Source organism: Sphaerodactylus townsendi, linkage group LG04 (assembly GCF_021028975.2).
Source record: "Sphaerodactylus townsendi isolate TG3544 linkage group LG04, MPM_Stown_v2.3, whole genome shotgun sequence".
Classification (NCBI taxonomy): domain Eukaryota; kingdom Metazoa; phylum Chordata; class Lepidosauria; order Squamata; family Sphaerodactylidae; genus Sphaerodactylus; species Sphaerodactylus townsendi.
In genome coordinates, this window is record NC_059428.1 from 72193968 (window position 1) to 72212067 (window position 18100).

General features: G+C 39.5%; 1 protein-coding gene across 9 annotated transcripts in view; it reads right to left on the bottom strand.

Annotated features, from left to right (window-relative positions):
- The window catches only part of KDM6A (lysine demethylase 6A), a 164161-nt gene that overhangs the window by 66571 nt on the left and 79490 nt on the right, over positions 1–18100 (bottom strand). For 7 of the 9 annotated variants that reach the window (XM_048493669.1, XM_048493664.1, XM_048493668.1 and 4 more), the window contains exons 5-9: positions 15764–15822; positions 12403–12523; positions 6025–6079; positions 3684–3718; positions 518–611 (exon numbers count right to left, since the gene is read on the bottom strand). In XM_048493669.1, the coding sequence (XP_048349626.1) occupies positions 518–611; positions 3684–3718; positions 6025–6079; positions 12403–12523; positions 15764–15822 (364 nt within the window). Of the gene's footprint in view, positions 1–517; positions 612–3683; positions 3719–6024; positions 6080–7788; positions 7808–8840; positions 8920–12402; positions 12524–15763; positions 15823–18100 lie in introns of those variants that run through there. The other 2 variants (XM_048493667.1, XM_048493666.1) reach the window with 2 other exon arrangements.

The window sequence follows — 18100 nt, forward strand, 5'->3', positions numbered from 1 at the left end:
AGGAAGGCTCCCACATTTATTGCTCTACGGAATGGTTCAGGATAGGCTTTTTATAAAGGGAACAGGATCACAAGGCATGACTGGGAAAAGTTCTGGTCATTTTCATCGCTTTGTTGTAAATACCATACTGTTTCTCTAATTTCTGTAGTTCCGTTCTGTTCCACTGTTTCTTATATATAATATTACCAAGGTTAGGAAAGATAAAATTGTAATAGTGGTAACTAACTGAAGTGTCGCTAAAACAATTAAGTTCCACATTTACTTCCTCTGCATGCTAACTTTATTTTGAACGTTGTATAGAAAAAGATATTTACAGAGAGAACTCTGCCATTAGCCACCAGTGCTTATACTGGGACCTACATCCCTCCAATGGAAACTTATGATACTTTGTTGGGGTGGTTTAAAACACTGGATATATTAAAACGTTGTTTCATTGCAAGAGACTGCACAAAACAAACAAACAAAAAAACCACCAACACCACTTACATTTATTTCTCTGCCCCAGACTTTTACATACCTAACTGCTGTAACACAGTCGCTTTCACTTGTGCAGGAAGATTTTCAGCCTGTAAGAGTTGTTCATAAGCTTCCTTTGCAGAGTGATATTTTCTCTTAAACAAGAGTAAATACAAATTATAACTTTAACATATAAACTTAGGTTTTCAGCATGGTAATGAAAAAAGAGCAATGAACATTAAACAGTTTCCATACTACGGCAAAATGCTGCTTTACCAAGAAAATATCAACATCACTGCAATTAAGAACAAAAAGAATGGTCAGTTCAGACTTATCTAATCTAGTGATATGTCCGTCTATCATTTTGCTTTATTTTACTGAATGTGACCCTTTATTCTGCTGTGTCTGGCATGCTGTACTCTGCTAATGACTGTGGTGTCCACCTCATACATTCAGAAAGTCCAAATAATACTCCAAGGGATAGGTGTTATTGATATAGGTTGCTAAAGAAAAAAAGAGTGAAGGGAATCACTGAGATCCAATAAACATGGCTGCAGACAGAAAACTCTTCAGTTCAACTAGTTGTGAAGTGTTACTAAAAAACTGTTTTTTCCTGTATCTTCGTATTCTACAGACTTGGAATAACTAACTCATACAAAGCACATAAAGATCAAAATAGAAAAGTATGGGAAATGTGTGAGGGTTCTATTTTCCTCTCTTTGAAGTTGAGATTTAACAAGGTTATACGCCAAACACTTTACAAGTTGTTAGGAAGTCCAATTCAGAACCCTGGATGGCCAGGGATGACACCATTGTTGTCCTGCCATGCCGCATCCAGAGGGCTTTTCGACAGTGCAGGGAGGCAAAAAAAAAAAGTGCCTCCCTGTTGCCAAAATGCCCTCCATTGGTTTCAATGGGTTTACACCACCCAAAAGAGTGGCATAAGTGCATGCCTTGGGCTCCAGCCTCCTGGGAGACAATGCCAAGGTGGAAGCCAACTGTTGTTGGCTCCACCTCTGGCCATGCCTCTGGAATGCCCGAGTCACATCGGACCATCCCAGGAGGCTGCAGTAGCCACCCACTGGTGGATTTGCTCCTCCACCAGAGCAAGTGCTCCAGGGAGGGCATTTCTGCTGGCATAAGGCTCTGTTCAGTGACAAGGCTACAAGGGGGCGGGGGATGCGCACTGCACTGGGCGTGGCTGGTGGGGCGTGAAAATCACCCCACCCCCCTTCATCCCACCACTCCTGGCCACACTCCACCAGCCTGGCCCATTTTCTGCCGGCTGGAAAAAGTAAGGGGGGCGGGGCGAGGGCCTGCAGGGGCAGAAAACAAGTGTAGCCCAGCTACACTTCTGACTCTGTCACCTCCTCAATTCTTTTCAGACTCCCCACCCCACCCCACCCCAGGAGCCTAGACTGGGCTGTAAATATCTGCCTTTCTAGAGCAGCACTGCAGACACTGAACTGATCATGCAACATCCATGTTATGTGCTTGATACTGAAGCTAGGAGACTGGCTAAGTCGTAACAGAGTGCGAGATTTAGCCATTTATCAGGGAACATACTGAATTAGGAAGGCATAAGTAAATGGGAGGGAAAAGATAAACAAATATTGTAGATAATATTCTAGTTAGATGTGTGTATTTGTAGACATAAAACAATCAGTTTTCAGTCTGGAACAGCTTTTCCTGAGGAACCTTGGGGCAACTATATTATTGTTTCTAAGATTCCATTATTTGTTTTTTTACAAATATGGTATGCTTGTTCAAGTCATGTACGACAAGCTAAGATAAAAACCCTTTTCAAGTTAAATATCTAATGGGGTAAACTGTCAGGGCATACGACAATCTGGTCTAAGCTACTAGTAGGGAGAATTATGTGAACAATATCCAGTCTATTCATACAATGATTTTTCAGGCTGGTAAAGTTCAACATTTTTGTCCCAATGCACCGCATACACTCTTTTTTGAAAAAGAAAGGATATAACTAAATTTTGGAGCAAATTGTATGCCAGATTTCACTTTTATTTTAAAAAATAATATATCTAATCATTAAGTGAGGCAAGTTGGGGGAGGGCGAGTTACGTACTTGAGGTACTTCCCAAGTCTTCAAAACATGTCCATAAATTAATTTTAAAAACACCCTCCTGAAATCGCCTAATGAGAACAGAGCATGCTCTAATTGAGAAGAAATGCTGAGAGCAGCTGAATAAATTAAGGGTGGGGAAGAGGCAGGGAAATTGGTATGTGAAAGTCCCCAGTAGCTCATGGAATTATGGAAGGGGAGTCCTGTCAGTGAAATCTTTTAATTTTTTTGCTGCCCAATGCTACCTACAATATGGCATACAGAATAAACAAAATGTTTGTTTATTCCAATACAAAATAAATACAGAATAGTATTTATTCCAATACAAAATAAATACAGAATAGTAAAAAAGATTGTTCTTGCTCTTGTTTCACACAGATCCACGGAAAGGAGAGGATGAATATCACAGCACACTTCAAAGTTTAGGAGATATTTCAAGGAACTTTTAAAAGCCCCCTCAGTAAGTGGAATGTCACTTCACTGACTCCCAGTTTACAAGAGGTACAGAGACTGAGATATGGAAGGAGGCAAAAAGAAATATAGCAAAGTTCTGTATTGTGCCTCTAGTTACACAATTATATCCTGAAAAAGAGGGAGGACAGTTCCATCCCCCCACAAAAAAACATCCTGTTTCCATATGAAGGACAACCCAGATTATGGTTCAAAATACATGCTGCTGGAACTGTATTGAACATTTTGATTTTTAGGGTGAATGGCCGCTGAGCTAAGAACATCCCCCACCCAACTAAAACTTTTTTGTCTTGTTTGCTGCCTTGTTTCCACCCTCTATCTGTTCTTGCTTTGGCAGAGATTTTCCAAGGGGCAGAAACCTTCTGAAAATTTCTAGCTGTCTAGAGTGATCTCAGCCAATCATGGATCACTGAGTGAATGGAATTATGCGTGATCTGGCTATGTGCTAACATCAGAGAGGACAAACATAGTTCATTAGAACAAGAACAACTCTTTCTGAACAGCTGAAGCTCTCTGTACCATTTCAAAGCAATCGCTAAAAAGTTGCTGGGAAGAGGAGAAACTCCTCATCGAAATGTTTCATGAAAATCACTGTCTTCAGTTCAGAACTACCATCTACAAGATTTCATACCAACTGAGATTTAACTAACAAAGTGTGCACAACACTTACCTGGGTTTCATACAAGTGAGCAATGTGAAACCGAACTGCAAAAATAGGGAAGACATAAAGAATAGTAAGCTCATGGGAAAGAAGTACACAAATTTATTTTTATTTATTTACAACTTTATCTCTCTCTGTGTGTGGAAACTAAACTGGACATTGTCATATAGAAGGAAAAGCTGTCCCTTCAAACAACAGATAACACCATTCTTCCCGCGCTCAAAAAAGAGATTCAAGTGGCCCCAGATCCAAACCCATCCATAAACCCCAATAAACTGTGGTTGCACAAGTGGGGCCACGAAGCTTACTGGATGACTCTGGTCTACTCAACCTCAGCCTAAACTACCTGACAAAGGTATTGAGAAAGTAAAACATTTAAAAGAGAAAATCATGTACATCACTTTAGTAAACCACTGGAGTGATCCAGTGAAGAACAAGAACAAGGTCAGATAAATGAGGCAGGAACTTAAGGAACACCAGGAGAGATAATGAGCAAAAGTGAGGAACTGGAGTGGGAAGGAATTATATACTGTTTTAAAATAAACAGCAAACACTAGTTGCAGGTCACCATCTGGCTTATGAACTGGTGGGGGAATATGCGGTTCAACAATGTAAACATTCAACTACACACATAGCTCTTTGGATCTTCTACCATGTTAAAACATACAGTTCAAATCAGCTTTATCTCAGAAGACACTGAAATCGTATTTATTTATTTTATTTATTGGATTTTATAGACCCCCTTATCCCTGAAGGGCTCTAGACGGTTCACAATACAATATCATGTCCAATAAATTACATATATGTAATACTGATGGGTGTTCCCACAATGAAGATACAGCAATCTGCAAGATGGGTCACCAAGACAGAGGAAAGGCCTGTATTGTGCCCCTTGCAAACCTTTAAAAAACTTCAATGTGCAGAAAACCATTTTTAAAAAAGTAAGTGTAAAAAGTGATATCTGTGCAACAGGGGTTAAAAATACGTATAGAAAAACCTGGGCAGAAGGATGGGCAATTGGTCAGAGCAAGAAAACAATGGCTGGGAGGGTATGGGAGGGGGTTCAGATGGTACAATACAAGATGGTACAACCAGAAGCGTATGGTGGGAAAATGGCTCCCGGAGACAGCCATTCTTCAGGTGCCCCCCCCACTACACTCAGGGGGCAGGGCTCAGGGGCCAGTTCCATCCCCTCCTGACTCCCGGTTGGCAGCCAAGGGAGGAAGCTTGGGGGCATGGTCCTTTGGTTTCCTTGGCCCCGCCCACATTGATGATGACATCGGCAGGGCCAAGGGCGCCCGAAGACAACGAGGCAGCAGAAAAATACTTGAATAAGAATTCTCACTCCAAATCAGTTTTGCTTTTATAAAATATTTAAAAACACTACTTATATTTTAATGTCATATGAGGTGCTGTATTAGACACAGAAATGACTATGTAACACGGCAGCAGTGGAAATATCTGAGATGTTTTTCAGATTTTCAGGAAAACCCCGGTACTCCAGCAGTAGAAAGCCAGCACAGTGAAGTGGTTAAGAGTGGTGGACTCTAAGCTGGAGAACCAGGTTCAATTCCCTGCCCCTCCACATGAAGCCTACCGGGGGAACCGTGGGCCAGTCACAGTTCTCTCAGAACTTTTTCAGAACATATAGAGGCAGACAATGGCAAACCATCACTGAACATCACTTGCCTTGAAAACCCTAAGATGTTGCCATACCAAACTTCAGCAATGTCACAAAAGGAAAAGAAGCAGCTGGACCTTAATGGTAGCCTGGGATAGGAGAAGCCCTACCCTGGTGACTGCTGACATCTACTACTGAGAGTGCTTGGCAACTATTTCTGCAGTAAGAGACCATATCAGTGAGAGCCTTGCGGCTGGGGTTGCCAACCCCAGGTGGTGACTGGAGATCTCCTGCTAATGCAACTGATCCCCCAGGCAACAGAGATCCATTCACCTGGAGAAAATGCCCATTTTGGAAGGTGAATGCTATGGCATTGTACCCTAATGAAGTCCCTCCCTCCTCAAACCCCCAAAATATCCATGTATTTCCCAACTCAGAGATGGCAACCCTACTTGCAGCCATAGCAGAAGCAGAGCTATGTTGATGAAGACGGTTGCAAGCTTTGTCCTATAGTCTTCCAAACTATGCTACTTGCAGCCATATTTTAAACCTTTTAGACATTAATTTTCCGGTTTTCAAATGATTCTGTACACTTGCAAGCTACCTCGGGTGCCGGTATTGGAAGAAAAGGTTGATGGCCCTTGGCAGCCAGCCCATGACAGATGCATAAATAAATCTTAAAAAGTAACTAGAACAAATACAGACATGAAAAGCCCTTGAACTACTTACTTTCAGCATTAGACAAAGTGCAAGGATTGCAGTCAACCAAAGCTAACTGAAAATGCTGCAAAAGAAAACAGAGAAATCATACAACTCACTTTTATATGAAGTTTCCTTCCCCATTGGAAAACCAGAACACACAAATTAAAATGATTTTTAAAAGTCAGCAGAATATTAATTTTCTTTAGGAGAAAATACTTTGATAAATATGATCTACTGTACATCAATGCCTGAAGTTAACAATGGATAAAAACAGATAAATCTACAGTAAATTAATATATAACTTTTCTTTCTAGACAAATTATCTGAATTGATACCAGTATTATAAAGAAAGAAACATGACAGAAATGAAAAATTAATCTGAAAAGAAGAGAAAAATCGGAAGGGCTACGATTATTGCCTATACCTTGTTTATTTTATCTTGTTCATACAAAGTAAATGAAAGTCCCTAAAAGCAACTGTAACATAGAACAGGTTACAGGAAGCAACTAATTTTATAAATACCAGTGGCTGAAGTTACCAATTTACCAGAAGTTACCAGAAATACCAATTTCTGAAGTTTCACCCTTCTGAAGGAATATTACATGTCCTAAAATCTGCTTATTAAATTTTTACACACACAAGTATCACCAACGCAGTTGATTAATATCTAAAGACATAGAAAGACCTCATGATATAGAATGGGGGAAACCCCATTTATTTAAGGAGCATGGGGAGCCTTCACAGCACATTCTGGTTTAATAATCAGAAGCTTTGGAAAAACACATAAAATTACTCCAATGTATCACATTAATTAAGAGTAGATAATTTCAGATTAAGCTTTTTATATCCCACAGGAATACTTAGATTGCCAGAAATAAGTTTTAAAATGTTACATGTCATCCTCAATAACAGAACTATACATCAATACCTAACACTGTTTGTTTAGTAACTAATGGTTTGTTGCCATCTTAAATACATGTCAGAGGAAAAACAGGAGCAACTAGTTACATGCAAACATAATTTAAAGTTCAGGGTAAGTAACTGATATACACTCTGTGCTGATACTTCATATTGTAATCATGCCCTTATTCCTGTTATAAATGAAACACTACCATCAGGTATTTCAAAAGTTTTCATTAAAATATTAACATGATTTATCAAGGTTATTTACAAAAATGTAAATTAAGATTTTTTTCCCCAAAAGGTGTCAGAGCAAACAGTTATTTGACAGCCTTACAAAAACAACAGTACATCACAATTGTTCAGGCACAAATAGCTTCATTCCTTAGTAACAATCTCACCACTAAAAATAAATCTCCAAAAAGAGTGCTTTGCGTTATTTCTCAAAAACCAAATATATAAACTGTTAATTTTGCCTACACACAAATGTTAACCATTTTGTATTAACTGTCCTTTTCTACCTCAGTAACTAGAACTGTAATATTCTTTATAGCCCAAAATATCTTATTGGGTAATTTACCTACAGCAACAATGTGTTCTTAAAAACCTAGTAAACAAGAGAACTGTTCTTTTCGTAACAGGAAATATGTACATTTCTATACAGAGGCCTATAAAATGAATATATAGACTTGTGTAATAAAATTACCATTCTTATTGTACGCACAAGCATCTTACTAGAGCTATAAAAAATCACAAAGCAGATCTAAACATCTACATAAGCAATTAAAATTAAAAATGGTTCTTTCATATTTCTATAGTGAGAGGTACTAATGAAATGCACAAATAAACTCATTTCTAAATAAGAATATTCTATAAATTAGTCAATCTTACCATACCACTTTGTTGCATACAGATCCCAAATCCCCAAACACCAAGAATTACAAAATGTAAGTTTTCCAAGATCCTTTAGTATAGCACACAGAAAAAATTCTTCAGTCAATCAAGGGCACGAATGTGGGTAATGTTACTAATAAAACACCTGCACTTCTCTGAGCGCGCGCACACACACACACAAATATGACTGTATGTATGCAGACCAATCCTAGAAAATCAGATGCTTTAAAACAGATTTTTTTTTCCTGAGGTATTAGATAATAAAAAATAACAAACATTCTTTGTCAAATGCAACCAACTATCTACTGTCTCCAGCATTATAAGTTACAAAAAAAAATAACATTAAATATTCAGCTCCAAATCTCTGCAGCAATCCAAAGGCACCAAAAGCATCTGAACCTCCCTACAAGTATTGCAGTACTGAAGCTGGCTACTGCTGTGTGAAATGGTTATTATGCAGGAGAGGCCACTGCAGCTCAGAGATGACACACAATTCCTCAAGGCAGACATCCAGCCACAGCAATTCAAATCACGAGTAACAAGATAGCTAGGAAATCAGAACACAGCAGCCAAAGACAATGACACAGTTTGATTTGTAAGAAACTATGATTTCTCATTGCATCGGGAAATCTTTATTTGTCAAACCATTTGACAGCTGATGTGATTGTGGCAAAAGTTGCTGATGTGACCTTTACAGAGAATGAATGTGCAGTACTTGGGTATCCAAGCACTAATATTCCCATACATAGAAAAACAATCCTTTTGACAATGCACATGTTTAACAACCTACTCAGGGCTAGAATTCTCAAATTCTCAGCTACTCTGTAATTCTGCAACTTCTTTTCAAGATACTTCAACGCCACCATTCATAAAGCATCATCATCTATTTAGAATCTTTTCCAGACACTTTCCTAAATGCACATCAACCACATGGATGCTCTGGAATTTTAATATTTTCTTTATCTCTAAAATGCTGATGCAAGACTACTCAATATTTCAAAGAAGTCTGCATTATATTTAGAGATCCAACAATGTTGATATGAACTTACCAAAATACAGAAGCCTCATTCCAGCTGAGTTCAACTCTTGGAGATAGTTTTTCTAGCGGCATGACCTAGGTGTGATGCCTGATCCTGAGAACAGTGTTTTGTTCCAATAACTAGGACATGGGAAGCCTTGCATAATCAAAGTGCTGGCAGGCAGCCAAGGCTCCATCTGACAGGCATGCCAAGAGCAAGGGTGGGAGGATGTGCAGCACACGCTGCTAAATCGTTAGTTTACTCTCTAGACTGCTTCAAAATTGGAATTCATCTTTTTTTTCTTTTTAAAAGAGAGGAGAATTGTGAGGCACAAACACTCTTTCACCCTCCCATGAATAATCAAAACAGAGAGACCCACGAAATGAACAGCATAAAAGAAGGCGAAGAGGGCACTTTATGTTCATAGTTTGAATGAAACTGGTCTGCATGAGTACCAGCTCAGACCAAATGTTCTTCCCATACTTGCAACATTCTGCTCATGTAACTATGGTGAAAAGTGTGCAGGTTTACTTTGTTGAACAAAAGCCATTATCAATGGTAAAATGGAACAGCCAAAGAAAATGCCTGTGAAATTTTATTGCAGCCAAGATTTTGAGAATTCAGAAGTGAATTTTAATGAAACAAACAACTAAATGAAAGAGTCATTTTAACTTAAACTTTGGTGTTATAATGAAAACAAATACCCCCTTTCAAATCCATTAATAACTTCAGATTTCTGTTATTTTGGAACCTAGCTATCTAGTTCATAGAGATTAGGAAAGAGTGAATAATATAAGTAACAAAGGCTTTCCTTTTCTCCTTCAACATTTCTTGTGCTCTGTGTTGGTGCCATGCCATGCATGCTGGGGTGGCTAAACCAGCAAAAGACTTCCAGGCAGAGAATCTTTCTACAGTCTGGGAAATAAAGCTCTAGAGTGCCTGAAAATAGTCCTGTGCTACATTTGGAAAGCACATGGTGCTGAAGTTAAGAAGGTCTTTTCCTGATCAGTGCCTGGATGGGAAACCTCCTGGGAATCTTGCATATTATTGCCTTGAATTCCATAACAGAAGAAAAACAGGATATTTACCTACTTCAGTTCTACCTTGTCTTTCTCACCAATGGCAACCAAAAGCAACTAACATCATTTGATCCTCACAACAACCTTGTGAGATAGGTTATGCTGAGAGTATGTGAGTGGCCCAAGTTCTCCCAGCAATTCCAGAATAACAGGGATTTGAACCTGCGACTCTCAGATCCTGGTCCAGCATTCTAACCAACCACATTACAAACATTTAAAAAGTCAGAGGCACTTGGAGGGAAAGAAAGTTCCTCTGCTTCTGTCTCCCACATCTATCCTTTGTCAGCTCAGGTACTATCCCAAGAAGATACAGTCTAGTACTTATAGAGAGAAGAAGCAGAGAAGAGGGGAGAGGAGGCGGTAATTTAAAATGGTGGAGAAAACCAGATTTTTTAAATAAAATTGTACCACTCTTGTTCCATCCCATAACCCCTATCTTTCTTTCATCCATACCATCATCCTGTCAACCTCGGTCTTCTCATACATCCCAGAAGCAACAGTGGTGAAGTTGGATTTTTACCTGTTATCCAACTTACTACATACATTGTTTCGTCTTTCTGCAACTCTAACAACACAATCCTATGTAGAATTAGTCCAGCCTAAGCCCACTGAGCTCAATAGACTGAAGTAGCTCTGCATAGGACTGTACTTTTAGAAACCTTCTGAGAGCTGTATGGAGATGAATTATTCCTTTTAACCACAGATATTCCTGGTTGGTTTTAACTTATGAAAGATTATTTTTTTTCTTGGTAATCAGAGGACAGATTAAATACTTGCCAATATTATATCTCCTTCCCAACCAGATTACACAAATTGTCCAACTGAACACCCCTACCCCAATATTAAGAACACTACATAAACTTTCTTTGTGCTAAAGCTGATCAGAGCATAAAAGGCATTCCCCACTCTTTAAAAGAATGTCCAGATTTCCTCAAATTTTACCTTGACCAACTTCTAAGATCAAAAACAAACCAAAAAAGAAACCAGGAGAGAAAGAAGCGATGGAGAGAATTTTTCAGAAACTTTTATGATCGGAAAACATGCAATATGCACAGATGTTCAATCCGTGGTGCCAAAGAGTTAAATAGATAACAAGCTCTTCCCTGTTCCTGACCCTTTGTGAGGGAAAGGCAGGAAAAAGCTTCGATGCTTATCAATAAACGCTACTGATCAACAAAACAGAGTCCATTTATTGGCTTAAGGTTCGAGACCTAACAGGTGACTATCAGGGGTTAAAAACATTGACCTGAAGGTGAACACTGGCTTACTTTGAGTACAGATTATTTCAGTAACATTTAGCTTAATAAAGTATAGTATTTAATATAGTATTGAAAGTTTTTAAAACATTATTTTGTTGATAAAATACCACTATAGTGGGTTCCTTTGGGGGAAAAAAACTGTTATTTTTTTGTTTCCATGCAGTCATATATTGGGAACTACTGTTCAAGACAGTTTTTCTGAGGACTGTGAGGTGCTTTCCCATCCCCTTTATTCCCTGCAGATCCCCCCTCCCAAATTCCCATGATAAGTTGAAAAACAGTCCCTGGAGCTGAGGCTCCCCAAGGTTGGCGGCAGACAGTACGAGAAAACCACCTGCTTTCCTGCCCCCATGAGATAATGAATGTGACTCCGCTGTCAGGGTGTCAGGGGAAAGCCTGGTTATCTACAAGGCATGTGAAGCTGTAAAGTAAAGATTAAGGAAAGAATTTCCAAGATGGCAGTGGTAACATATAGCAGACTGGTTACATACATCTTATAGCAGTATTGATTTGTAGCCTTAAGCAGTTGCAATGAGGTAGGAATGCATCTTAATCACCTAGATCCAATTCCCCTGACATCACCTAACTCATCTGTCTCTTTCTGGACTAATGACACTCAGACAAGGTCTCCCCATGCCAAAAATAATGAAGTAATCATTTAATTATTTACTTTAAAAGATCCATCCTTTGCCTTTCAACCAAATTGCTTCCAAGGCAATAGTTTGGAAGAACAGAAAAAACATGGCATCTGGTATATTTCTTAATAGTGAAACGGCTCATGGAGATGGGAGAACACATGATAAATCTTTCTCCAGCTCCGGTGTCCCTACCACTGGTACTCCTACCCTTAAAGCGTCTGCAGGTAACCCAAAGAAATCAGCACCTCCAGGAAATGAATGGCTAAAAACACAGGTGAGGCTTCTCACAGTGACCAAATGTCATGTGGTTCTCAGGAGCATGGTTGAAAACAGTTGATGGGGATACAAGGTGCTAAAGCCTCTCTCCTGCTTTTTTGGTGCCCTGCTTCTACTACATCTATTCTAGAGCGTTTCAGGAGTCCAGGGAAAGTAGTTCCTCGGGCACTAGTTTAAAACAACTCTAGAGAGTGAGGCTTTATGTCTATTTAGTAAGTACTTAGAGTAAGAAAGGTCTAGGCTTCAGGAATTAAACTACAATATTCTGTTATAGTGAAAAATGAAGCATGTGCAAATGAAGAAAATTGTTGGCTTATCATTGCAAAATTTAAACTCTTACCTTTAAACTAGACTCAAAATCTGTGTTCACTTTGAACATAAGCCCAAGTCGTAAATGAATTTCCTTGGCGCGGCAAAAACTGGGATCAACATAAAGCACCTCCCGAAATGCTTTAATTGCCCTGAAAGAAGAAAGATTGGAATGTTAGTGAGTATATTTTACATTCTGCAAAGCAAACCAACTCAAGAAAATCACATGTATACAAAAGTGCCCACAAAATGAATGAACTACTCTGAGAATGCTGATCTGATTCACTTGTACCCTGCATTTGATAAAAAAAAAACCTCACCCAAGGAAAGTAATGAAATAGCAACTCTTCAGTTCTAACCCATGTATTTCATAACTGCAGTGTACTCACCTTAAACATGGTTCACTGAAATCCAAACCCATTTTATAGACTTTCTTAAAGTAATACTTACTTTTCAGTTGCAGAACATAATCTGTGCATTTGCTGTACCATTTAATAGTAGTATCAAATACATTTACAAAACTGTAAAAGGACAACATCCCTATCTATTTTATACTGTCATCTATCTTAGCCAGGAAATGGCAGAAACCTAGAAACTTTGGGTTGGATGCAAATCAACCACCCTTGCACCTATGGAAAGCACTTCCATTTGCACAAGATAATCTGCATGGATTCTTCTCCTCCAGCTGCAGCACCTGCCTTTTGTGTTGTATCTCAATTATTTCCAAGGGCCCACTCAACTTTTAGGAATAGTTTTTCAGTGGATATAGGGAAGGGGCTGGATACTTAAAAGGGGGAGGATAATCCATTCTGTAATCACTACTCAGCTTAGGGTTCTTTAAATATTGCCCAGTCTCTCAGGGGGTGGGGGGTGTTATTTATTTATTTATTTAGGGCTTTTATTATTTTTTAAAATTTGATTTGTATTTCAGGCCTGCTTATATATATATATAAATAATTATTAATTTTGTTAAGATTGTTTAAGGTGCATATGTTTTAAGCTAGTGGGATTTACTGCCCATTCATATCTTGTCAGTTAGGCATTAAGAATGTTCTTCAGTCTTTTTGCTCTTTTGAGTTTATAGGTTTTGCAGTCCAAACCAGATGGGGGTTCAACTGGGCAGAAGAGCCAGTCCAGGGATGTGATGGTGCATTTGCCCTCTCGACCAGCGTAAGGGGCATCCCTGCGGGTGGAGGAGGCAGAGACATTGGCAGTTGGCTAACCATCAGCTCTGCTGCGGTGAAAGCCAGAGGTCCTGGGCGCAGCACAGCAATGCTGGCATCCATTCAGATATTGGTATTGGAGGGGGGGCGTTCCTGGGGTTGGAGCCGAAATTAGTCAGCTTCCATCCTGAGTTTGGGGCCATTTGCACAATGGCCCAGTTCTTAGTCTTACGCCACCTTTTTGCGTGGCCCCTACAGTGGCCCCTACAGAGGGTTTTCAGGCAACAGGGAGGCTTTTCAGATTTTTTCCTCTCCCTGGACCATTGAAAAGCCCTTTGGAGGAGGCGCGACAGCACAGCAGCAGCACTGTCCCTGGCCATCCCAAGAAACAGGACTGCATTGTTGGTTCAATTTTATTATGTTACCCAGATAGGGCTTCCCAGAACGTGGTCTAGCACTTTAACCATATATGTAGACAAGTCACAATCACAAGCGTACATGGTAAATTTGCCTAAGAAAGTTCACGCTGGACTGCAGCTGAAAGGGTCACCCACCAGACACAGTAGACAGACAGACAGACAGACAGACAGACAGACAGACAGACAGACAGACAGACAGACAGACAGACAGACAGACAGACAGACAGACAGACAGACAGACAGACAGACAGACAGACAGACCACTTCTTGAGAAGTCCAGTAATTGCTACCTAGAGGGAAAATAGCAATATTTCTATTTCTCATTGATGTATCAAAGACCTTAACCAACGAAACAGCTATCCTTTCTTTCTAGACTTGGCCAACCATTTCTAAGTCTACATTGAACAATACATGGTTTAATTCTCAACACCAAAACAGGCATTATGTGAAAGATTGATGATAGATTTTTTTTCATTTTTAAACATTTAAAGTAGCTCAAGAATGCTGTTTTGAACATCAAGAATGACCGATGTTTAAACCCTTTCTTTACCTTCTTCTACCAGTGAAACGGCAGATTTAGAAAGTTGTTCTAAATCATGGTAGATAGCACCAGAAGAAATAGTTTATGATCCCTTCCTACAACATCTCTCCCAAATCTGCAAAGCAGGTGGGACTGTTAATTATTTTATGGCTCTTTTACAGCACTCTTAATGCAGAATATTGAAATTAGTTACAAATCGACTTTATTGCTCATATTTCCGGTGTTACATCCTGCACCTTCAGCTGCTGGATAAACTTTTTCAGATATACATGGGATTTCATAAGATGAAGGAAATCTTTACCTCAGAAACAGAAAGCTCAGTCTTATATATGAATCCACAGTTCACTACTGTGCAGTGGTTAACTGAATGGGCTGTCCTACTGATAGGACAGATCAGCAAGACTTGTACTATTTAAATATAAAGAAGCTAAATTATATTAACAAACCAGTGAGTGTTCCATTTAATTAACATTTCACTCAGTTGCTCTTCCCAGCTTTTTGATTATCCCAGCTAAGTTATCTGTATAATCGGTTCATTTAGAATTATCTTATTTTGCATTTTAATTATAACTGTTTGATTAATTCAACTGTTTTGATTAAAATAATTCAGTTTTGGCACATAGCATGTAGGGAAAACAGCAATAAGATACTTTTCTTTAAATGATAGTCTGTGTGATAATAGATGAAGTCGGAACCAAGTGTTCTACTTCCTACTTAGCATGGTGATTTTTTTTTTCAACATGTAGGCGAAGGATCCTGGCAAGATTTTAATATGAATAGACAATATGTTGAGAAAACTGTGGTTGCTATGCAACTTTTCTTCCAAACTTCAATCAAACCCCAAAAATAAATGCAAGTTGTCCTCTCCATATGTGCAACCAGCAGCAGTCCTCATTTCGCCCCAGTCTTGAACACCACAACAAAACCTACACACAACAGACACACACAACAGACACACACAACAGACACACACAACAGACACACACACACACACACACACACACCACCCCAATACGCAAACCCTAGCTGGAAACTAATGTTCACAAAGTTTTTTTTTGTTCTTAATTTGATTCTCAACTTCTTTCCCCAGACAGAAGAACACATATGGACATACCAAACTCCCTATGTCACTAAAAGATAATTTCAAGGATATTTTTTTTCATTTCATTATCAATACAGAGTAAAACCATATTAATTGGAACAAGGAGCTCTGATAACTAGTCTTTGTGAGTATCACCACTGATAGATCTCCAGCATTTTTCCACTTACCACTGAAATGCATTGTAATGGAAGTAGACCAAGCCAAGGCCATACAAAAAGGCAGCATTCTGTAAAGAAAAGAAACATATTTTTGGAATTGAAACAAATTTTCAATTGTCCAGAAGAATGTACTAAAACACTTTCAATACGGATTTAAGTCACTACATTAAGGAAATTAGGCTTAATGCCAATGGGGACAGTTAAAACCATAGTGCCAAACTAGCAGCCATCTTAGCACCAAATAAAGCAATAGATGACAAGGTAGATGAGTTCCACTTATTAATGAAAAGATATTGTGACTAAAAAGTTGCAGTCCTACCTAACAAATATCCAACTGTTTGGCTGCCTTAGAGAACTGTCTTTCAAATTTAAGCTATGCAACACATGTCCACCTCCAGATGAGACCTGGCGATCTCCCAGAATTACAGCTAATTCCAGACTACAGAGATCTGAAAATGGATGCTTTGGAGAGCGGGTTTTACGGCATTATATCCCACTGAGATTCTTGTCCCGCCAGGTCCCATTCCCAAACCTCCAGGAGTTTCCCCAGCTTGCATCTGGCAACCCGACCTCCATCCCCCAGCCAAGGCTGGGGTGGGGTGGGAGGGTCAGCTGGACATCCTAGCCAGGCTCACTGGGAAAGGGTAGGAGGGAGGAGATACTATCCATTTCCACACAGGTTATTTGCCTCAGGTTCAACGCTTCAGGGAAGAACAGTTTTTCCCTGCTTCCTCACACCATCATGGTGAACTCAAGTATTTCCTGGAATTTCTCTGGCTTTCCCCCAACCTCTTCCAAGCCTGCTTCCCTCTTATATTTTTGGCGTGGAGCCCTCCTTTTAATGAAGGAAATTTGGAGAACATTTAAATATATGTAGTTCTTACTTTTTTATGGAACCAAAATTGCTTTTACTGCTTGAACAGCATCATTTTAACTTAGCATATAAATTGTACTATTTGGCATATTCATAGAATTACCAATATAAATGTCTTACAGCCCCATCCAAACAGTGTGTGAGAGCTGCCCAGGCAAATTTGCCAGGTTCTGGGATCTAGTCCAAGTTGCCATCAAAGTGGAGGCAGGCCAGGGGAGGAGCCAATAGGGGCCTTTCGGAAGTGGGGAGTCTTTTTTGCTTTGAAAGCCTCCACACTCCGCCGAGAAGCCCCATGGGAGCAGTGGGCATGTCTACAGCTGGCCATCTGGCCTCTTAGATGGGATTGCCCGACTTCTACAAGAATGATGCAAGTATATCCAATTCTTTAGTATGGGATACACAATGCTGTACCCTATGCTACCATAGCACAGGTATGTTTAATTTTTGCCACCTTAGAGGTAGGAAAAAAATAAAATTTGAAGGTAGAAAACAAATTCTGCAGTAAACAAAAGGATGTGTACTATTTAGACAGAAACATTCTCATACAGTTACAATGAGAAGGACAATCAGTATATCCAAATATTGTTAAACTTCATGATACTGAAAACATCGAACACTTTAAGAATGTTATTTTGAGTGTAGAATTCTAATTGTGTCCAAAACTATTCCCATTTAAATTAAAAAGACCTTGAAAATCAGGCCTGTAGCCAGATATTTTTTTGTTAGGAGGACAATTTCTCTTGTTAAGGAGATAGTTTAGTATGGTAGAGAGCAGCCCATTATGTGTCTGCACATAACTGCCAGGATTATACTTCTAAATAATTAAGTCAAGTGGTCTATCACATAAAAATGTTTCAGGTTTATTATAATGATATTGACATGTAGAACATACTCTTAACAAGAAATAGAAAACACACATTTTCAAATCGATCATTTCTGAAGTTTACCAAGATATGGTGTAAGATGTGCTACACAAGCTAAATTGGGTTAGATCACATAAAAGAGTTGTCATACTTCACCAAGAGAAATTGGAACAGTAAATCGGGTAATGAATGTTCTTCTGGTCAGCAACTGTGTAACTGTAGTGCTGAACCTAAAAGACCTAAGTTCAATTCCCTACCGTATATACCGGCCTATAAGACGACTTTTTAACGCAGGAAAATCTTAACAAAAGCCGGGGGTCGTCTTATAGGCCGGGCACCCCCCACCCCCTGCTCGGACTTGCCACCGCCTAGCCCAAGGCTCTTTCCTGCTTGCTGTGCGGCTCTTGCCCGCCTGCCCGCCGCCGCCGCCGTCACCGGCCCCACACATCCCCCTCGGCTCAGGCTGGCTCCAGGTTGCCCTTCAGGCAGTCAGCCTGAGCCTCTGTCTATGATTTTCTTAAAAGGGCAATTCCCCAAAGACTGCTTAAAGGGGAAAGTTTCCCCTTTAAGCAATCTTTGGGGAATTGCCCCTTTAAGAAATTCAGAGCA